Source organism: Crotalus tigris, unplaced genomic scaffold (assembly GCF_016545835.1).
Source record: "Crotalus tigris isolate CLP2741 ecotype Arizona unplaced genomic scaffold, ASM1654583v1 scf7180000019692.1526454, whole genome shotgun sequence".
Classification (NCBI taxonomy): Eukaryota; Metazoa; Chordata; class Lepidosauria; order Squamata; family Viperidae; genus Crotalus; species Crotalus tigris.
Genome location: NW_024097664.1, coordinates 187,353 through 209,321, shown reverse-complemented (window position 1 = coordinate 209,321; position 21,969 = coordinate 187,353). Strand labels below are relative to the sequence as shown.

The 21,969-nt window shown below is 48.1% G+C and overlaps 3 protein-coding genes and 1 long non-coding RNA gene across 5 annotated transcripts; 1 reads left to right on the top strand and 3 right to left on the bottom strand.

The window, feature by feature from the left end:
- Positions 1-92: 92 nt before the first annotated feature.
- LOC120317557 (zinc finger protein 665-like) lies at positions 93-21,882 on the bottom strand. The gene is made up of 3 exons (XM_039364235.1): positions 21,635-21,882; positions 7,073-8,338; positions 93-1,300 (listed from the first exon to the last, which is right to left on the bottom strand). Exons 1-3 carry the CDS (start codon positions 21,841-21,843, stop codon positions 229-231), a joined length of 2,547 nt encoding a protein of 848 aa, XP_039220169.1. The 5' UTR covers positions 21,844-21,882; the 3' UTR covers positions 93-228.
- LOC120317561 lies at positions 1,941-6,719 on the top strand. Its single transcript, XR_005559267.1, has 2 exons — positions 1,941-2,161; positions 3,309-6,719. It is a non-coding gene; the product is annotated as an uncharacterized LOC120317561 (long non-coding RNA).
- On the bottom strand, positions 12,902-15,004 carry LOC120317553 (zinc finger protein 665-like). Its single transcript, XM_039364230.1, has 2 exons — positions 14,831-15,004; positions 12,902-14,595 (listed from the first exon to the last, which is right to left on the bottom strand). Exon 2 carries the CDS (start codon positions 14,481-14,483, stop codon positions 13,059-13,061), a length of 1,425 nt encoding a protein of 474 aa, XP_039220164.1. The 5' UTR covers positions 14,484-14,595; positions 14,831-15,004; the 3' UTR covers positions 12,902-13,058.
- LOC120317550 (zinc finger protein 665-like) lies at positions 17,012-21,768 on the bottom strand. Of its 2 annotated transcripts, none has more exons than XM_039364226.1 (2): positions 21,635-21,768; positions 17,012-20,495 (listed from the first exon to the last, which is right to left on the bottom strand). In XM_039364226.1, exon 2 carries the CDS (start codon positions 20,408-20,410, stop codon positions 18,905-18,907), a length of 1,506 nt encoding a protein of 501 aa, XP_039220160.1. In that variant the 5' UTR covers positions 20,411-20,495; positions 21,635-21,768; the 3' UTR covers positions 17,012-18,904. The 2 variants fall into 2 exon arrangements, with proteins under 2 accessions (XP_039220160.1, XP_039220159.1); XM_039364225.1 differs by lacking the exon at positions 21,635-21,768 and adding an exon at positions 21,276-21,539.
- Positions 21,883-21,969: the final 87 nt, after the last annotated feature.

The following is a 21,969-nucleotide window of genomic DNA, read 5'->3' as shown; positions in this document are numbered from 1 at the left end:
AATTACGACCAAAAAGGTCTGTCTAGCCATGTGACTTGGTTTCAGTCTCTACTGCCGTGGCGGCCATTTTTATCTCTCCGACTTTCCTTGGCTGTCCATGGCCACATGGCCAAACAAGTGCCAAGCCAGCTCCGTTTTTTGCTTTTGCTAGCTGAAGATGCTTGAGCTGGCTAGCAGCCGTTATTTTTTTAAAAAGGTAACTGCAATGTTTCCAAGCTAAATTGGCATTTATAGGGTTTCTCTGCTTATGTGGATTCTTTGATGTCTATGAAGGTGTCCCCCCTGACTGAAGCTCTTTCCACACTCCAAGCATTTATGCGGTTTCTCTCCTGAATGGATTCTTTGATGTACGTAAAGGTTGCTCCTCTGACTGAAGCTCTTCCCACACTCCACACATTTATAAGGTTTTTCTCCTGTGTGGATCCTTTGATGTGTATAAAGGTTTCCCCTCCCATTGAAGCTCTTTCCACACTCCAGACATTTATGTGCTTTTTCTCCTGAGTGGATCCTTTGATGTCTATAAAGGTGTCCCCTTTGACTGAAGCTCTTTTCACACTCCAGGCATTTATACTCTTTTTCTCTATTGTGAACCCTTTGATGATTAGAAAGGCTTTTCCTCTGACTGAAGGGCTTTCCACACTCCAGGCATTTATATGGTTTTTTTCCAGGGTGAATTCTTTCATGTATATAAAGGTCTCCCCTCTGACTGAAGCTCTTTCCACACTCCAGGCATTTATACTGTTTCTCTCTTGAGTGGATTCTTTGATGTGCATAAAGGTTTCCTTGAAAACTGAACCTCTTTCCACACTCCAGGCATTCATACGGTTTCTCTCCTGAATGGATTCTTTGATGTACGTTAAGGCTGCTCCTCTGACTGAAGCTCTTTCCACACTCCAGACATTTGTAAGGTTTTTCTCCTGTGTGAATCCTTTGATGTGTATAAAGGTTTCCCCTCCCATTGAAGCTCTTTCCACACTCCAGGCATTTATGTGGTTTTTCTCCTGAGTGGATCCTTTGATGTGTATAAAGGTTTCCCCTCTGAATGAAGCTCTTTCCACACTCCAGACATTTATGTGGTTTTTCTCCTGAGTGGATCCTTTGATGTGTATAAAGTGTGGTCTTCAGATTGAAGCGCTTGCCACACTCCATGCATTTATATTGTCTCTCTCCTGACTGGATTCTTTGATGTGTATAAATGTGTCCCCTCTGACTGAAGCTCTTTCCACAGTCCAGGCATTTAAAAGGTTTCTCTCCTGAGTGGATTCTTTGATGTGTATAAAGGTTGCTCCTCTGACTGAAGCTCTTTCCACATTCCAGGCATTTATGTGGTTTTTCTCCTGAGTGGATTCTTAGGTGGATTTCAAGATTTCCTTTTGTTTTGAAGGATTTTCCACATTCAGGGCACTGATATTTCTCTCCTCCCTCCTGGATTCTCTGGGGATTCCCGGGTCTTCCGCCTCTTCTGCAGGACCCTCCGCCCTCCAGGCCCGTCTCGGGGTCTCCGCCCGTTTCCTGCTCCCCGCTTCTCCCTCCAGGCGGCCTCCTTTCCCGGAGTCCCCCTCGGCTCATCCCTGCCGGGCCTTCCCCGCCGTCTCCTCCCGGGGCTGCTCCGCGGGGCCTCCTCTCCTCTCGGGCGGCGCCTCCTTCCTTCCTTCCTCCGCCGGGCTCGCCCGTCCTCCTGCAGGGGCGAAGGGGGGGAGGAGAGGCGAGTCACGGCTCCGTCCCTTCCCCGCAGGGGAGTCCTAGGCCCGCCCGGGGAGGAAGGCCGGAGCCTCCGCCTCTCCTCGGCATTTCCCCGGCAAGAACCAGACGGAGCCGGCTTCCCTCCCAGCGCCCGTCCCGCCAGGCCAGGCCTCGGCCTCCCCGCGCCCTCCCTCGCCACTCAGACTGCGACTCCCAGCATCCCTTGCGCCCTACCTGAGTCTGAGCCAGCCGGCGGCCGAATCAATTAGGCGCCTCAATTCTATTCGTTTCCGGAAGTGGAGGCGGGACTTCAGTGCAAGGTCTCTTCCTGTTACCGGTAGCTCTTCTTTCCTTTGAATGGAGCGCCGCGAGGAGTCCTCCTTCCAATCGCTGCCCTCCGCAGAGCGACCAATCGGCGTCCTGCTTCCTTCCGGCCATGAGCCATACAGCGCCTGCGCAGTAGCGAAGCTTCTTTTTGGTAAGGGGGTGGGGCGAGGGGCTCCCCTTGAAGTCTTCTCCCCCCTCGCCCCCCCCGCATTCAGGCAGCGGAGCTGAGGGGCCCCCTCCCCCGTCTTCATACTGGGGGTCTCTCGCTAGGCAGGGCTGGGGGGCGCTTCCTGCCTTCTTCCCCCGATGGGGCTCCGGCCAGGCTCCCCCCTTAGCCCCCAGGCAGCCCCTCTCCCGGGCGGGGGGGGGGCCGGAGCAGGGGAGGGAGGTGAGAGCAGCCTTCCCATAACTGGGGGGCGCCCCGAAGAGGAGGGGGCCCCGCTCTTCCCAGAAGCCCCCCCTGAAGGCGGGAGGAGCAGCGACGGAGGGAGACTGGCCGGGGAAGGAAGGAGGAATCTCCTGACAGGGAGAACTGTTAACCGGTGGAACTACCCGCCTCCAGAATGCTCCAACGCTGGGTGTTTTAAATAAGAGACGGGACAACCGTTTCTCTGAGCACGTGGGTGGACTAGATGACCTCCAAGGTCCCTTCCAACGCTACTACTATTAATATTATTATTACCCACCCACTCTGCCCCTTCCAGCTCTGTGACTCTGATCCTGATCTGGAAGGTCCCTTCCAGCTCTATTCTGAATTTGAATTTGCCTTCACTAATAACCAGTATCAGCTCTGAACTGTTCCCAGGACCTCATTCCAGCTTCAGCAGCTGACGCATCAAACCAGGAAGAAGAGAAAGGAGGGGGGGCGCGCAAAGGACGTCATGCTCACCTTTTCCCCTCCAAGTCCGAGCCCAAGCTATCAGAAATGACATGATGGTTGTTGCACCCCGAGTTATTCACTGTCACAGCTCCATGATGATAAGCTAGCTTGGAAGTGATTTTTGCAGACCGTGTCCCACATCCCTGAAAGAGAAGCCAGCATCCACTCAGGGATTTTTCAAAGTGGTTCTCTGGGATATCCAAGACCAGGGAATTGGGGGGAGGTGCCCATTTATTTTGCAATGACTTCTTGTATTACATTTGGGAGCAGCTCAATCCCCAAAGACTCTGGGTGCTTTACAAAAGAGAAGAATAAAAGGGGAAAAGAATGTGCACACCTGGGAACACGTAGTGGCCACCTTCAAGGCATTTTCTGAACAGCGATACAGACTGAGCTGGTTCTTTTTTTAACTTTCCAGTGCTAGACAGCATCTCTTGCCTCTCAGCTGCCCCTTTCCTGGGCAATCCTGGCTGCAGCTGAAACCCTTCCTTAAGGAGAAGGAGGAGCCAAAACCTGTCCTCTCCTAAGAATGCAGATCAGGCCCATGAAACAGAGAATGAGAATTCTTCCAGCTGGTTCTGCTTTGCTCAACCTGCATCCTAAATACTGTGCCCGGTTTGGGCCCCTCAAATTCCGTGCAGCAGAGGCAGAGAAGGACAAGGTGAATGATCGAATCCTCCCCTTGCAGCAAAAAGTATTTACCTTTTTATCAAATAATTTCAATTTACTGTGAAATCTGTTGAAACTGATGCAATTAAACGGCATGGACAGTTTACGGTTGCATAATGTATTGGGTGTAAATTTTGATTTAGGACTAACTTTCTTCTGAATAAAACAAAACGGTATAGACAACATCACTGCTTGTAGCCTTTGTAGATTTTAAGCCTACATTTGATTCCATTTGAGAGAAATCTTGTTGAACGTGGAGAATACAGTACAAATGAGTCAAATGAGGCTGTTACAAAAAAATACAATTTAAACCACACATTTTCAGTTAAGCAGGTAACACAATCATTCCCCAGCATCTAGTAGACAAACTGGGCCTTTTAGGAGAATACAATAGAAAGGGAGGTCACTTTTTCTCATTCAGCATTTGTATGAAATGTGCTAACCAACCTGGTACCGCTTCAGAAAAGTCTCCCAGCGCTTTATTTAGACTTTCACCCTCTAAGTTGTATCTTCACTCCTTGACAGCTCATTTGATTGTCTCCTGCCTGAATCAGTGGACCCAGATTTACTGCTCCTCCAGGATATAGTGTCAACACTGCAAATATTGCATATTCTTGCTTTTGACAATATGCAGAATTGTCTGGTAATTATGGGGTTTATACAGAGCAGAATGGGGATGGGAGTAAAGCGCGGGAAAGAAAGAGTAACAAAACATTTGACCTTCACACTAATTGGATAATGTGCACACTAATTGGATAATGTGAGATATCACGGCTAATTTAGGGAGGGAACATACTGATAATTTAACTGCTCAGAGGAAGAGAACTTAGATCCCTCTGTTATGCCTGTGCAGAGGTTTTGTAACAATAAAAGACTTTTAGGAAAACAAATGCCTGGAAGTTCTTTGAAGTGTTTCATTAGCTGGAACCGTAACAGATAGTATCTCACAAAGTTTTGCTGGCCTTAGAAAGCCTCTTGTGTCTGCTAAAAAGCCTTGAAGACAAGTAGACCATTGAGAGCATCCAAGACTTTCATACATCTGGGGATGGCCTTAACGTGGTGCTGACATTTGAGAAACCTATATAGATTATATCAAAAATGAGATGGAGCTCTTTCATAGCGACAAAAAAGAGGCTAAATTAGCCCTAGATTCAGCCATGTCTCACTTACTTCAACTAGGCACCAAGTGGGATGACAATTTAAAGGCAATTTATTAGTCTATTATACCAAAGAGATTTCCCTCAATGAAAAGGGGAAATCCAGGACACAGAATCGGGTTTCATTTTATAAGCCATATAATAGAAAAAGTACAAAACAAGACAAGAAATCATCCTACTCAGTTATGCCAGAGACATGAACAGTAAGATCCCATAATATTAAACATAACCATTGAAACGTGCATTGCATTAAAAGGAGAACGTGATATGGGAAAGTGTCATGAATCAAATGAGGCTGTTGGAAAAAGGGACAATTTCAGCCACAGAATTTCAGTCTGGCATTTAACACAATCATTCCCCAGCATCTAGTAGACAAACTGGGCCTTTTAAGCTTAAACGCTCTTTGTTTAACTGGATTGTTGATTTTCTTACCAACAGCCTCCAATATGTGCAAGTTGGAACAAATACCCCTAATACCATTTTCTTGAGCAGTTTCTCCGCAGGGCTGCGTCCCATGTCTGCTGCTGTTCACCCTGTTCACCCATGACTGTTGTGCTAGGTTTTCCATATTGTGAAGTTCACAGTAGCGGGCCTTATTCATGATGACAATGAGGGAGCTTACCGCAAGGAGGTTGTGGGGTTGATGAACTGGTGTAAGGAAAACAGCCTAGTTTTACATGCCAGAAAAACCATAAAAATCCTTGTCAATTTAAGAACAGGCAGGCACAGACACATTTCTCTGTGCATTAATGATTCACCTGTGGAGATGGTTACCAGCATCAAATTCCTGGGTGTGCAGCTAATGAGTAACATTACATAGCCCTTGAAAAAGTGTGTAAAATTATTCAGATTCCACTATTTGGCATCAGAGAATAGCACAATCATTAAACTGAGTATAGCAATAAAGGGAATAATAAAATGGTGCTGTCCGTAAGTTTAATTACTCCTGACATTTAGGGCGGAGAATACAATATATACTCATGTTGACACACAAAGGTTGAGATAGCAATGAAGGATAAGGGTTCACACCTGTCTTACTGAACTATACTTACGTCTGTACTTAGGTCTGTGATACACATTCAAGTAGCTTCTTAGTGCAGTATTGCAGGCAGACTGTCCACACCCTGGAGTCTGATTCTGATAGCGCTCAAACCTTCACTGTCATCCATCCTTCTGAGGATGGTAAAAGGCGGGCCCAGATTGTTGACGGCAATATGCAAATAATGTTTACCTTATAAATCTCCCAGAGTGCCCTGTAAAGCATATGGGGCGGCATATATGCCTAAATGCTATTGTTATTTCAGTGGCACCGTTGTGACTGAAGGCATATTTAGCATTTTTTTCCTCCATATGAATTCTTTGATGTCGATAGAGGTGTCCACAAACAACAAAGCTCTTTCCACACTCAAGGTATTTGTATTGTTTTTCTCCCGAGTGCATTGATGCTTCCCACAGAAACCCTTTCCACGCTCCAGGCATTTATATGGTTTCTCTACTGAATGGAGTCTTTGATGTCTGTAAAGGTTTCCCCTCTGACTAAAGTCTTCCACACTCTAGACATTTATTTGCTTTTTCTCCTCTGTGAATGCTTTGATGTTTATGCAGGCCTTGAGTTTCATTAAAGCTCTTTCCACACTGGAGGCACTTACAGGTAATCCCCCAGGTGCGAGAGTTCATTTAGCCACTTTTCACAAAAACGAATTAATTAAATTAATTCAGGAAGGGTACTTACATTACAAATTCAGAATTGCGACCAAAAAGGTTTGTCTAGCCATTTGACTTGGTTTCAGTCTCTACTGCCGTGGCGGCCATTTTTATCTCTCCGACTTTCCTTGGCTGTTCGGGGCTACGAGAAGCTGGCAGGGTTTAGGTTGGTTTTTTTTTTGGTTGTTTTTTTTTTTTTTTTGTCCCTGGCCACATGGCCAAACAAGTGCCAAGCCAGCTCCGTTTTTTGCTTTTGCTAGCTGAAGATGCTTGAGCTGGCTAGCAGCCGTTATTTTTTTTAAAAAGTAACTGCAATGGTTCCAAGCTAAATTGGCATTTATAGGGTTTCTCCGCTGTGTGGATCCTTTGATGTCTATAAAGGTTTCCCCTCACATTGAAGCTCTTTCCACACTCCAGGCATTTATGCAATTTCTCTCCTGAGTGGATTCTTTGATGTGTATAAAGGTTTCCCCTCTGACTGAAGTTCTTTCCACACTCGAGGCATTTATATGTTTTTTTTCCAGGGTGAATTCTTTCATGAATATAAAGGTCTCCCCTCTGACTGAAACTCTTTCCACATTCCAGGCATTTATACTGTTTCTCTCTTGAGTGGATTTTTTTATGTGCATAAAAGTTTCCATGATGACTGAACCTCTTTCCACACTCCAGGCATTCATACGGTTTCTCTCCTGAATGGATTCTTTGATGTACATAAAGGCTGCTCCTCTGACTGAAGCTCTTTCCACACTCCAGGCATTTATATGGTTTTTCTCCTGTGTGGATCCTTTGATGTGTATGAAGATGTCCCCTCCGACTGAATCTCTTTCCACACTCCAGGCATTTATGTGGTTTTTCTCCTGAGTGGATCCTTTGATGTGTATAAAGGCTACTCCTCTGACTGAATCTCTTTCCACACTCCAGACATTTATGTGGTCTTTCTCCTGTGTGGATTCTTTGATGTGTATAAAGGTTTCCCCTCACATTGAAGTGCTTTCCACACTGCAGGCATTTATATGGTTTTTCTGCAGAATGGATCCTTTGATGTACATAAAGGGTGCTGCTCCGAGGGAAGCTCTCTCCACACTCTAGGCATTTATGCTGATTCTCTCCTGAGTGGATTCTTTGATGTTTATAAAGACCGCTGCTCTGATTGAAACTCTTTCCACACTCCAGGCATTGATACGGTTTTTCTCCTGAGTGGATCCTTTGATGTACGTAAAGGTTGCTCCTCTGACTGAAGCTCTTTCCACACTCCATGCATTTATGCGGTTTCTCTCCTGAGTGGATCCTTTGATGTGTATAAAGGTTTCCTCTCAGACTGAAGCACTTTCCACACTCCATGCATTTATGCGGTTTCTCTCCTGAGTGGATCATTTGATGTGTATAAAGGTGTCCCCTTACACTGAAACGCTTTCCGCATTCCAGGCATTTATATGGTTTTTCTCCAGTGTGGATTCTTTGGTGTGTATAAAGGCTGCTACTCTGACTGAACCTCTTTCCACACTCCATGCATTTATGTGGTTTCTCTCCAGTGTGGATCCTTTGGTGTTTACAAAGGTTTCCCCTCTGACTGAAGCTCTTTCCACACTCTGGGCATCCATATGGTTTTTCTCCTGTGTGGATTCTTAGATGCATTTCCAGACTTCCTTTTGTTTTGAAGGATCTTCCACATTCCGGGCATTTATGTTTCTTTCCTCCCTCCTGGATTATCTGGGGATCCCTGAGTCTTCCGCCTCTTCTGACCTCCAGGCTCGTGTCGGGATCTCTGCCGGTGTTCTGCTTCCCGCTTCTCCATCCAGGCGGCCTCCTTTCGCGGGATCCCCTTTGGCTCATCCCTTCCAGGTCTTCCACGCCGTCTCCTCCCGGAGGTATTACATGGGGCCTCCTCTCCTCTCGGGCGGCGCCTCCTTCCTGCCTTCTGTGAGAAGTCAGAGCCCCCCAGAAAAGGAAATATTAAAAGAGCAGAAAAATATATGTTTCCATAAGGATTTTTAAAAGCAAAAGCCAAATCTCTCTGCCCTCCAATCTCTGCAGCAAGCAAGAGCCAGCCCTATACAAATGCAGTAATAAAACCATCAGGAAGGTTGGAGCCAGGGAACTGAAGAAGACAAGGAGACTCCAGGAGTCATTAGCCCCAGGGAAGCAGGAGATGGCTTTTGGGAACTAACAGGACTAAGCCACAGATACTAAGGCCTAGAAAAGCCTTCAGACTCAGTTCAAAGTTCATGCCACAGGAACAGGAAAATATGCCAATCCAAAGGCTAGAGAAGGCAGAAAAAGCTACTGCCAAGGTGCTCAGCCTCTCTCTCCCCTCTGGCCCTTCCTGCAAGAACCATCTTTCTGCTTCTTCCCTAAACTGTAACCTTCTTCCCAGAGCAGACGCCATGTTGCTTATTTATTCCCGGCTTGAATGAAGTCTTTACTTCCAGCACTTCCTCCGCCGGGCTCGCCCGTCCTCCTGCAGGGGCGAAGGGGGAGGAGGAGAGGCGGGTCACGGTTTCGTCCCTTCCCCGGAGGGGAGTCCCAGGCCCTCCCGCCCTCCCAGGCAGGAAGGCCTCCGCCTCTCCTCGGCATTTCCCCGGCAAGAAGCAGACGTACCCGGCTTCCCTCCCACCTCCAGTCCAGGCCTCGGCCTCCCCCCTCCCGCCAGAGGGACCCTCAGTATACGACTCCCAGCATCCCTTGCGCCCTACCTGGCTCCGAGCCCTTCCGTGGATGAATCAATTAGGGCGCCTCAGTTCTATTCCTTCCCGGAAGTGGAGGCGGGACTTCGCTGCGAGGCCACTTTCTGGGTGCTCTTCCTCTTTCCTTTGAATGGAGCGCCCCGAGGAGTCCTCCAGCCAATCGCTGCCCTCCCCAGAGCGCCCAATCGTCGTCCCGCTTCCCCCGAGCCATCATCATATGGCGCCTCTCAGTGAGACTTTCCGGGCAGGCCTCCCTCCCAGCGCCCGTCCCGCCAGGCCAGGCCTCGGCCTCCCCTTCCCTCCCTCCCTTCTCCGCCAAGGAGCCTCTCGGACTGCCACTCCCAGCATCCCTTGCGCCCTACCTGGATTGCGAGCCTGCCCGCGGCCGAATCAATGAGGCCACTCGGTTCCCTTCGTTTCCGGAAGTGGAGGCGGGACCTCACTGCAAGCTCTCTTCCTGTTTCCGGTAGCTCTACCCCTTTCCTTTGAATGGACCGCCGCGAGGAGTCCTCCTGCCAATCGCTGCCCTCCCCAGAGCGACCAATCGGCGTCCGGCTTCCTTCGAACCATGAGCTACATGGCGCCTGCGCAGTAGCGAAGCTTCTCTTTGGCAAGGGGATGGGGGGAGAGGTTCCCCTTGAAGTCTTCTCCCCCCTCGCCCCCCCCGCATCCATGCAGCGGAGCTGAGGACCCCTCCCCCCCTCTTCATCCTGGGGGTCTCTCCCTAGGCCAGGGCGGGGGGCAGCTGGGGGGGCGCTTCCTCCCTTCTTCCCCCTGGAGCAGAGGCAGAGAAGGACAAGGTGAATGATCGAATCCTCCCCTTGCAGCAAAAATTATTTACCTTTTTATCAATTTCAATTTACTGTGAAATCTGATGCAATTAAATAGCATGGACAGCTTACGGTTGCATCATGTATTGGGTGTAAATTTTGATTTAGGACTAACTTTCTTCTGAATAAAACAAAACGGTATGGACAACATCACTGCTGGTAGCCTTGTAGATTTTAAGCCTACATTTGATTCCATTTGAGAGCAATCTTGTTGAACGTGGAGAATACAGTACAAATGAATCAAATGAGTCCGTTACAAAAAGGTACAATTTAAACCACACATTTTCAGTTAAGCATGTAACACAATCATTCATCTAGTAGACAAACTGGGCCTTTTAGTAGAATATAATAAAAAGGGAGGTCACTTTTTCTCATTCAGCATTTGTATGAAATGTGCTAACCAACCTGGTACCTCTTCAGAAAAGTCTCCCAGGGCTTTATTTAGACCAGCGGTTCTCAACCTGTGGGTCGCGACCTCATTTGGGGTCGATTGACCATTTCACGGGGGTCGCCAAGCAAGGCTGTCCGCCATTTCTTTCCCCGTTTTCCGTCGGGTGCCTTACCTCCCTTGGGTTGGGCCAGCTGGTGGCCCAGCCGGTGGTCGGCCTGCTCAGACTCTGCCGCTTGCCAGCTATGCCTCGGCCGGCGCAGGGGGCAGCACCATGCATGCGTGGCGCTCTCGAGCTGGGAACATCCTCGACTTATGACCGGTTGGGTAGTCCTCGACTTACGACCGGTTTAGTCCTTGATGTATGACCGGTTGGGGGTCGCGGCATTAAAAAGGTTGAGAACCACTGATTTAGACCTTCACCTTCTTTAAGTTGTATCTCCACTCCTTGACAGCTCATCTGATCGTCTCCTACCTGAATAAGTGGACCCAGATTTACTTCTCTCTTCTCCAGGACATAGATAGTATCTCACAAACTTTTGCTGGCCTTAGAAAGCGTCTGCTAAAAAGCCTTGAAGACAAGTAGACCATTGAGAGCATCCAAGACTTTCATACATCTGGGGATGGCCTTAACGTGGTGCTGACATTTGGAAAACCTATATAGATTATATCAAAAATGAGATGGAGGAGCTCTTTCACAGCCACAAAAAAGAGGCTAAATTAGCTCTAGATTCAGCCATTTCACACTTAGTTCAACTAGGCACAAAGTTTGATGATCATTTAAAGGCAATTTATTAGTCTATTATAGCAAAGAGTTTTCCCTCAATGAAAAGAGAGAATCCATGACACAGAATCGGGTTTCATTTTATACACCTTATAGTAGAAAAAGTACAAAGGCTTGATTGGATATAAGAAATCATCCTACTCAGTTAAGCCAGAGACATGGACAGTAATATCCCATAATATTAAACATAACCATTGAAATGTGCATTGCATTAAAAGGAGAACGCTGATATGGGAAAAAGTGTCATGAGTCAAATGAGGCTGTTCCAAAGGTTCAGCATTTAACACAATCATCCCCCAGCATCTAGTAGACAAATTGGGCCTTTGGGGCTTAAACGCTCGTTGTGTAACTGCATTCTTGATTGTCTTACTAAAGGCTGCAATATCTGCAAGTTGGAACAAATATCCCTAATACCATTTTCTTCAGCAGTTTCTCCTCAGGGCTGCGTCCCACATTCGCTCCTGTTCACCCTGTTCACCCATGACTGTTGTGCTAGGTTTCCCATATTGTGAAGTTTGCAGATGATAGCGGGCCTTATTCATGATGACAATGAGGGAGCTTACCGCAAGGGGGTTGAGGAGTTGGTGAACTGGTGTAAGGAAAACAGCCTAGTTTTAAATACCAGAAAAACCATAAAAATCCTTGTCGATTTGAGAACAGGCAGGCACAGACACATTTCTCTGTGCATTAAATGATTCACCTGTGCAGATGGTTACCAGCATCAAATTCCTGGGTGTGCAGCTAATGAGTAAAATTACATACCCTTTGAAAAAGTGTGTAAAATTATTCAAATTCCACTATTTGGCATCACAGAATAGCAATCATTAAACCGAGTATAGCAATAAAGGGAATAATAAAATGATGCTGCCCATAAGTTTACTTACTCCTGACATTTTGGGCTGAGAATACAATATATACTCATGTTGACACACAAAGGTTGAGATAGCAATGAAGGGTAAGGGTTCACACCTGTCTTACTGAGCTGTACTTAGGTCTGTGATAAACATTCAAGTAGTGAAGTATTGCAGGCAGACTGTCCACAGCCTGGAGTTTGATTCTGACAGCCCTCAAGCCTTGACTGTCATCCATCCTTCTGAGGATGGTAAAAGGGGGACCCAGATTGTTGGCGGCAATATGCAAATAATGTTTACCTTGGAAATCTCCCAGAGTGCCCTGTAAAGCATATGGGGCAGCATGTAAGCCTAAATGCTATTGTTATTTCAGTGGCTGTTGTGACTGAAGGCATATTTAGCGTTTTTTTCCCCATGTGAATTCTTTGATGTCGATAGAGGTGTCCACAAACAATAAAGCTCTTTCCACACTCAAGATATTTGTATTGCTTTTCTCCCGAGTGGATTGATCCTCTTAAAGACTTCCCTTCCCACAGAAACTCTTTCCACACGTTTATGTGGTTTCTCTCCTGAATGCAATCTTTGATGTCTGTAAAGGTTTCCCCTCTGACTACAGCTACTTCCTCACTTCAAACATTTATATGCTTTTTCTACTCTGTGAATGCTTTGATGTTTAGGAAGACCTTGACTTTCAGTAAAGCTCTTTCCACACTGGAGGCATTTACAGGTAGTCCCCCAGGTGTGAGAGTTCATTTAGCCACTTTTCACGAAAACGAATTAATTAAATTAATTCAGGAAGGGTACTTACATTAGAAATTCAGAATTGCGACTAAAAAGGTCTGTCTAGCCATGTGACTTGGTTTCAGACATTAATGCTGTGGTGGCCATTTTTATCTCTCCGACTTTCCTTGGCTGTTCCGGGCTACAAGTTGGTAAGGTTAGGGTTTTTTTGTTTTTTTTTTTTTTGTCCATGGCCACATGGCCAAACAAGTGCCAAGCCAGCTCCGGTTTTTGCCTTTGCTAGCTGAAGATGCTTGAGCTGGCTAGCAGCCGTTATTTTTTTAAAAAGGTAATTGCAATGGTTCCAAGCTAAATTGGCATTTATAGGGCTTCTCCGCTAGTGTGGATTCTTTGATGTCTATAAAGGTTTCCCTTCCGACTGAAGCTCTTTCCACACTCCAGGCATTTATGCGGTTTCTCTCCTGAGTGGATTCTTTGATGTGTATAAAGGTTTCCCCTCCGACTGAACCTCTTTCCACAATCCAGGCATTTATATAGTTTTTTTCCAAAGTGAATTCTTTCATGTAAATAAAGGTCTCCCCTCTGACTGAAACTCTTTCCACATTCCAGGCATTTATACTGTTTCTCTCTTGAGTGGATTCTTTTATGTGCATAAAGGTTTCCTTGACAATTGAACCTCTTTCCACACTCCAGGCATTCATACGGTTTCTCCCCTGAATGGATTCTTTGATGTACATAAAGGCTGCTCCTCTGACTGAAGCTCTTTCCACACTCCAGGCATTTATATGGTTTTTCTCCTGAGTGGATCCTTTGATGTATATAAAGATGTCCCCTCCGACTGAATCTCTTTCCACACTCCAGGCATTTATGTGGTTTTTCTCCTGTGTGGATCCTTTGATGTGTATAAAGACTACTCTTCTGACTGAATCTCTTTCCGCACTCCAGACATTTATGTGGTTTTTCTCCTGTGTGGATCCTTTGATGTGTATAAAGGTGTCCCCTTTGACTGAAGCTCTTCCCACACTCCAGGCATTTATGCTGTTTGTCTCCTGAGTGGATTCTTTTATGTCTATAAAGACAGCTGCTCTGATTGAAGCTCTTTCCACACTCCATGCATTTATGCGGTTTCTCTCCTGAGTGGATTCTTTGATGTCTATAAAGACAGCTGCTCTGATTGAAGCTCTTTCCACACTCCATGCATTTATGCGGTTTCTCTCCTGAGTGGATCCTTTGATGTCTATAAAGGTTTCCTCTCAGATTGAAGCTCTTTCCACACTCCATGCATTCATGCGGTTTCTCTCCTGAGTGGATCCTTTGATGTCTATAAAGGTTTCCTCTCAGATTGAAGCTCTTTCCACACTCCAGGCATTTATGCGGTTTCTCTCCTGAGTGGATCCTTTGATGTCTATAAAGGTTTCCCCTCAGACTGAAACGCTTTCCACACTCCAGGCATTTATATGGTTTTTCTCCTGAGTGGATTCTTTGATGTGTATAAAGGTTTCCCCTCAGACTGAAACGCTTTCCACATTCCGGGCATTTAAATGGTTTTTCTCCTGTGTGGATTCTTAGATGGTTTACAAGAACTCTATTTCTTTTGAAGAATCTTCCACATTCCGGGCATTTATGTTTCTCTCCTCCCTCCTGGATTCTCTGGGGATTCCCGGGTCTTCCGCCTCTTCTGAAGGACCCTCCGCCCTCCAGGCCCGTCTCGGGGTCTCCGCCCGTTTCCTGCTCCCTGCTTCTCCCTCCAGGCGGCCTCCTTTCCCGGAGTCCCCTTCGGCTCATCCCTGCCGGGCCTTCCCGCCGTCTCCTCCCGGGGCTGCTCCGCAGGGCCTCCTCTCCTCTCGGGCGGCGCCTCCTTCCTGCCTTCCTTCCTCCGCCGGGCTCGCCCGTCCTCCTGCAGGGGCGAAGGGGGGGAGGAGAGGCGGGTCACGGCTTCGTCCCTTCCCCGCAGGGGAGTCCCAGGCTCGCCCGGGGAGGAAGGCGGGAGCCTCGGCCTCTCCGTGGGACTTTCCGGGCAGGCCTCCCTCCCAGCGCCGGTCCCGCCAGACCAGGCCTCGGCCTCCCCCCTCCCTCCCTTCTCCGCCAGAGCGCCTCTCGGACTGCGACACCCAGCATCCCTTGCGCCCTACCTCGCTCCGAGCCCGTCCGCGGCAGAGTCAATATGGGGCCTTAGTTCTGTTTGTTCCCGGAAGTGGAGGCGGGACTTTACAGCGAGGGCTCTTCCTGGTTGCTCTTCCTCTTTCCTTTGAATGGACCGCCCCGAGGAGTCCTCCTGCCAATCGCTGCCCTCCCCAGAGCGACCAATCGGCGTCCCGCTTCCCCCGATCTATCATCATATGGCGCCCCTCCCTCCCAGCGCCCGTCTCGCCACACCAGGCCTCGGCCTCCCCCCTCCCTCCCTCCCTTCCTCCGCCAGAGAGCCTCTCGGACTGCGACTCCCAGCATCCCTTGCGCCCTACCTGAGTCCGAGCTCGTCCGCAGCCGAATCAATTAGAAGCCTCGGTTCCTTTGTTTTCCGGAAGTGGAGGCGGAACTTCACTGCGAGGTCTCTTCCTGTGAACGGTAGCTGTTCTTTCCTTTCAATGCAGCGTCCCGGTGGAACTACCCGCCTCCAGAATGCTCCAGCACTGGAGGTTTTAAAGAAGAGACGGGACAGCCGTTTTTCTGAGCACGTGGACGGACTAGATGGCCTCCAAGGTCCCTTCCAACTCTATTATTATTAATATTATTATTCCCACCCACTCTGCCCCTTCCAGCTCTGTGACTCTGATCCTGATCTGGAAGGTCCCTTCCGGCTCTATTCTAAATTTGAATTTGCCTTCACTAATAACCAGTATCAGCTCTGAACTGTTCCCAGGAACACATTCTAGCTTCAGCAGCTGAAGCATCAAATCAGGAAGAAGAGAAACGGGGGGGTCGCAAAGGACTCATGCTCACCTTTCCCCCTCCAAGTCAAGAACCAGCCCAACTTAATCAGCAATCACATGATGGTTGTTGCACCCCGAGCATTTCACTGTCATGACTCCATGATGATAAGCCACCTTGGAAATACTTTGGGCAGATTGTGTCCTACATACCTGAGATAGAAACCAAGTTCCATCAGGGACGTTTCAAAGTGGTTCTCTGGGGTATCCAAGGGCAGGGAATTGGGTGGGGAGGTGCTAATTGATTTTTATTACATTTGGAGAGCAGCCCAAATCTACAGGTACACCTGGGCAAAACACTAAATTGCACACCAAAGCTCCCTGTGGCTCAACCACCTGCCTGACCCCCTGACCTCATGCTCACCTTTCCCCCTCCAAGTCAAGAACCAGCCCAACTTAATCAGCAATCACATGATGGTTCTTGCACGTCGAGCATTTCGCTGTCACGACTCCATGATGATAAGCCACCTTGGAAATACTTTGGGCAGAGTCTGTCCTGCATACCTGAGATAGAAACCAAGTTCCATCAGGGATGTTTCAAAGGGATTCTCTGGGATATCCAAGGGCAGGGAATTGGGGGGAAGTGCCTGTTTACTTAGGAATGATTTTTTTTATTTGAACAGCAGCCCAACGCCCAATGATTATGAGAAGAATAAAAGGGGAAAGAATGTGTACACCAGGACAAAACACTTACTGCATTGCACACCAAACTTCCCTGTGGCTCAACCATCTGCCTGCCCCCCCCAGCCTAGCCCAGGAGCAAAGACCCCTCCTCAAAGAGGTATGGGACGTTTGTTGGGTGAGGCACAGAAATCTCTGGGTGATGCTATTAGAGAGGGGAGGGGTCTGCAGGTCTCTTGGGGACAACATGTAAGCAATGGGCCATCGCTGCCTTTCCAATTCCAGTCCCTGCCCTGCTCCAGGTGCTAAAGAGGCTGGACCTCAATTAACCTTTTCCCAGATCAGCCATTAATCAACTGAGCAGATGAACCATCTTCAAGTCAAGCCCAAGAGCCTGTATCTTCACAACCACCTTCAAGGCATTTTCTGAACAGAAATACAAATTGAGATGGTTCTTTTTTTTTAACTTTGCAGCGCTTCATAGCATCTTTTGCATTTCCTGGTGATTCCCCATCCAAGCCCCAACTAAGCCTAAAGAAACTTCACTTCCCAGGTCAGCCAAAAATGTCCTGGGCCAGACTAAGAGTCCCCCCCTCACTGTCTGGACAAGTCCCTGCAATAAGCCTCAATGGTAAGGGAAGCCCTCACATTTGCACAGCCTGCTCACTTTGGCTAGTCTTCTGCCCGGTTAAGTTGGCCTCCAAAGAGCCCATTGAACAATGCCAGGGGACTGGGTATGGCCAGTCAGGAGTGGGGAAGCAGGTCGTGTGAACACAGGTTTCATTTTATTCGCCTTATAGTAGAAAAAGTACAAAACAAGACTTCATTGGATGAAAGAAATCACCCTGCTCAGTTACGCCAGAGACATGGACAGTAAAATCCCATAATATTAAGCATAACCATTGAAATGTGCATTGCATTAAAACGAGAACGCTGATATGGGAAAAAGTGCCAAGACTCAAATGAGGCTGCTACAAAAAGGTACAATTTCAACCACACAATTTCAGTTCGGCATTTAACACAATCATTCCCCAACATCTAGTAGACAAATTGGGCCTTTGGGGCTTAAACACTCTGTGTAACTGGATTCTTGATTTTCTTACCAAAGGCTGCAATATGTGCAAGTTGGAACAAATACCCCTAATACCATTTTCTTGAGCACAGTTTCTCCTGAGGGCTGCGTCCCACGTCCGCTACTGTTCACCCTGTTCACCCATGACTGTTATCCTAGGTTTGCCACCAACCATACTGTGAAGTTCGCAGATGATACAACAGTAGCGGGTCTTATTCATGATGACAATGAGGGAGCTTACTGCAAGGAGGTTGAAGGGTTGGTGATCTGGTGTAAGGAAAACAGCCTAGTTTTAAATACTGGAAAAACCATAAAAATCCTTGTCGATTTGAGAACAGGCAGGCACAGCCACACTTCTCTGTGCATGAATGATTCACCTGTGCAGACGGTTACCTGCATCAAATTCCTGGGTGTGCAGGAATAGCCCTTGAAAGTTCCACTATTTGGTATCACAGAAGAGCACAATCATTAAAGAGAGTGTAGCAATAAAGTGAATAATAAAATGGTGCTGTCCATAAGTTTACTTACTCCTGAATGTTTGGGCTGAGAATACAATATATACTCATGTTGACACACAAAGGTTGAGATGGCAATGAAGGGTAAGAGTTGACGCCTTTCTTAATGAGCTGTATTTTCTCTGGGATAATCATTCAAGTAGCTTCTTAATGCAGTATTGCAGGCAGACTGTCCACAGCCTGGAGTTTGATTCTGAGAGCGCTTAAGCCTTGACTGTCATCCATCCTTGTGAGGATGGTAAAAAGGGGACCCAGATTGTTGGTGGCAATATGCAAATAATGTTTATGTTGGAAATCTCCCAGAGTGTGCTGTAAAGCATATGGGGCGGCACATTAGCCTAAATGCTATTGTTATTCCAGTGGCACCGTTGTGACTGAAGGCATATTTAGTGTTTTTTTCCCCCACATGAATTGTTTGATGTTGATAAAGGTGTCCACAAACAATAAAGCTCTTTCCACACTCAAGATATTTGTATTGTTTTTTTCCAGAGTGGATTGATGCTGATAAAGACTTCCCACAGAAACTCTTTCCACTCTTTCTATGGTTTCTCTCCTGAATGGAGTCTTTGATGTCCGTAAAGGTTTCCCCTCTGACTACAGCTACTTCCACATTCCCGACATTTATGTGCTTTTTCTCCTCTGTGAATGCTTTCATGTTTATGAAGACCTTGACTTTCAGTAAAGCTCTTTCCACACTGGAGGCATTTACAGATAGTCCCCCAGATACGAGAGTTCATTGAGCCACTTTTCACAAAAATGATTTAATTAATTCAGGAAGGGTACTTACATTAGAAATTCAGAATTGCGACCAAAAAGGTCTGTCTAGCCATGTGACTTGGTTTCAATCACTAATGCCGTGGTGGCCATTTTTATCTCTCTGACTTTCCTTGGCTGTTCGGGGCTACAAGACGTTGGCAGGGTTTGGGGTTTTTTTTGTCCATGGCCACATGGCCAAACAAGTGCCGAGCCAGCTCTGGTTTTTGCTTTTGCCAGCTGAAGATGCTTGAGCTGGCTAGCAGCCGTTATTTTTTTTAAAAAGGTAACTGCAATGGTTCCAAGCTACATTGGCATTTATAGGGTTTCTCCACTTGTGTGGATTCTTTGATGTCTATAAAGGCTTCCCCTCTGACTGAAGCTCTTTCCACACTCCAGGCATTTATACTCTTTCTCTCTTGAGTGGATTCGTTGATGTGTATAAAGGTTTCCTTGAAGACTGAACCTCTTTCCACACTCCAGGCATTGATACGGTTTCTCTCCTGAATGGGTTCTTTGATGTACGTAAAGGCTGCTCCTCTGACTGAATCTCTTTCCACACTCCAGACATTTATAAGGTTTTTCTCCTGTGTGGATCCTTTGATGTTTAAAAAGGCTTCCCCTCACATTGAAGTGCTTTCCACACTCCGGACATTTATGTGGTTTTTCTCCTGAGTGGATCCTTTGATGTGTATAAAGGTTGCTCCTGCGACTGAAAGTCTTTCCACACTCCAGGCATTTATGTGGTTTCTCTCCTGAATGGATACTTTGATGTACGTTAAAGCTGCTCCTCTGACTGAAGCTCTTTCCACACTCCAGGCATTTATGCGGTTTCTCTCCTGAGTGGATCCTTTGATGTACATAAAGGCTTCCACTCACACTGAAGCTCTTTCCACACTCAAGGCATTTATAAGGTTTTTCTCCTGTGTGGATCCTTTGATGTTTATAAAGGCTTCCGTTCACACTGAAGCTCTTTCCACACTCCAGGCATTTATGTGGTTTTTCTCCCGAGTGGATCCTTTGATGTGTATAAAGGGTGCTCTTCAGATTGAAGCTCTTTCCACACTTCAGGCATTTATTTGGTTTGTCAGTGTGGATCCTTTGATGTTTATAAAGGCTTCCCCTCTGACTAAAGCTCTTTCCACACTCCATGCATTTATGCGGTTTCTCTCCGGAGTGGATCCTTTGATGTGTATAAAGGTTTCCCCTCAGATTGAAGCTCTTTCCACACTCCAGGCATTTATGCGGTTTCTCTCCTGAGTGGATCCTTTGATGAGTATAAAGGTGTCCCCTTTGACTGAAGCTCTTTCCACACTGAAGGCATTTATGCGGTTTCTCTCCTGAGTGGATTCTTTGATGTGTATAAAGGTTGCTGCTCTGTCTGAAGGTTCTTCCACATTCCAGGCATTTATGAGGTTTCTCTCCTGAGTGGATTCTTTGATGTGTATAAAGGTGTCCCCTCCGATTGAAGCTTTTTCCACATTCCAGGCATTTATGTGGTTTTTCTCCGGAGTGGATTCTTTGATGTATATAAAGGTGTCCCCTCTGACTGAAGCTCTTTCCACACTCCAGGCATTTAAAAGGTTTCTCTCCTGTGTGGATTCTTAGGTGGTTTACAAGAACTGTATTTGTTTTGAAAGATTTTCCACATTCTGCGCATTCATATTTCTTTCCTCCCTTCTGCATTCTCTGGGGATTCCCGGGTCTTCCGCCTCTTCTGAAGGTCCCTCTGCCCTCCAGGCCCGTCTCGGGGTCTCCGCCCGTTTCCTGCTCCCCGCTTCTCCCTCCAGGTGGCCTCCTTTCCCGGAGTCCCCTTCGGCTCATCCCTGCCGGGCCTCCCCCGCCGTCTCCTCCCGGGGCTGCTCCGCGGGGCCTCCTCTCCTCTCAGGCGGCGCCTCCTTCCTTCCTTCTGTGAGAAGTCAGAACCCCCCAGAAAAGGAAATATTAAAAGGCCAGAAAAATATATGTTTCCTCCAGGATTTTTAAAAGCAAAAGCCAAATCTCTCTGCCCTCCAATCTCTGCCCCAAGCAAGAGCCAGCCCTATACAAATGCAGCAGTAAAACCATCAGGAAGGTTGGAGCCAGGGAACTGAAGAAGACAAGGAGACCCAAGGAGTCATCAGCCCCAGGGAAGCAGGAGATGGCTTTTGGACCTAACAGGACTAAGCCACAGATACTAAGGCCTAGAAAAGCCCTCAGACTCAGTTCAAAGTTCATGCCACAGGAACAGGAAACTATGCCAATCCAAAGGCTAGAGAGGGCATACAAAGCTATTGCCCTCCTGCTCAGCCTCTCTCCCCTCTGGTCCTTCCTGCAAGAACCATCTTTCTGCTTCTTCTATAAACTGTAACCTTCTTCCTAGAGCAGTCGCCATGTTGCTTATTTATTCCCGGCTTGGATGAACCAGGAGGAAGACTTTACTTCCAGCACTTCCTCCGCCGGGCTCGCCCGTCCTCCTGCAGGGGCGAAGGGGGGGAGGAGAGGCGGCTCACGGCTTCGTCCCTTCCCCGGAGGGGAGTCCCAGGCCCGACCGGGGAGGAAGGCCGGAGCCTCGGCATTTCCACGGCAAGAACCAGACGGAGCCGACCTCCCTCCCAACGCCCGTCCCGCCAGGCCAGGCCTCGGCCTCCCCCCTCCCTCCCTCAGAGAGCCTCTCGCACTGCGACTCCCAGCATCCCTTGCGCCCCACCTGGCTCCGAGCCCGCCCGTGGATGAATCAATTAGGGCTCCTCGGTTCTGTTTGTTTCCGGAAGTGGAGGCGGGACTTCGCTGCGAGGTGTCTTCCTGGTTGCTCTTCCTCTTTCCTTTGAATGGACCGCCCCGAGGAGTCCTCCTGCCAATCGCTGCCCTCCCCAGAGCGCCCAATCGGCGTCCCGCTTCCTCCGATCCATCATCATATGGCGCCTCTCAGAGAGACTTTCCGGGCAGGCCTCCCTCCCACCGCCCGTCCCGCCAGGCCAGGCCTCGGCCTCCCCCCTCCTTCCCAGGGTTCCCTTCTCCGACAGGGAGCCTCTCGGACTGCGACTCCCAGCATCCCTTGCGCCCTACCTGGATTGCGAGCCTGCCCGCGGCCGAATCAATGAGGCGCTTCGGTTCTGTTCGATCCCGGAAGTGGAGGCGGAACTTCGCTGCGAGGCTTTTGCACGTTTACCGGGTACTCTTCCTCTTTGTTTTGAACGGACCGCCCCGACGAGTCTTCCTGCCAATCGCTGGCCTCCCCAGACCGACCAATAGGCGACCTGTTTCCTGCCAACCATGAGTCACATGGCGCCTGCGCAGTAGCGAAGGTTCTATTCGGCAAGGGGGTGGGGCAAGGGGCTCCCCGGAAGTCTCCCCCCTCGCCCCCCCCCGCATCCAGGCCGGTGCAGCTGAAGCTCCCCCTC

Coding starts and splice junctions, on each gene's coding strand:
- LOC120317553 (XM_039364230.1), bottom strand. CDS start 14,483: ATGAGCCGAAGGGGACTCCGGGAAAGGAGGCCGCCTGGAGGGAGAAGC.
- LOC120317557 (XM_039364235.1), bottom strand. CDS start 21,843: ATGGTTGGCAGGAAACAGGTCGCCTATTGGTCGGTCTGGGGAGGCCAG. Junction 8,339..21,634: donor CGGGCAGGCTCGCAATCCAG/GTAGGGCGCAAG, acceptor GACTTCTCACAG/AAGGCAGGAAGGAGGCGCCG. Junction 1,301..7,072: donor TGCCTGGAGTGTGGAAAGAG/GTTCAGTCATCA, acceptor ATGTGGAAAGAG/CTTCAGTCAGAGGAGCAACC.
- LOC120317550 (XM_039364226.1), bottom strand. CDS start 20,410: ATGAGCCGAAGGGGACTCCGGGAAAGGAGGCCACCTGGAGGGAGAAGC.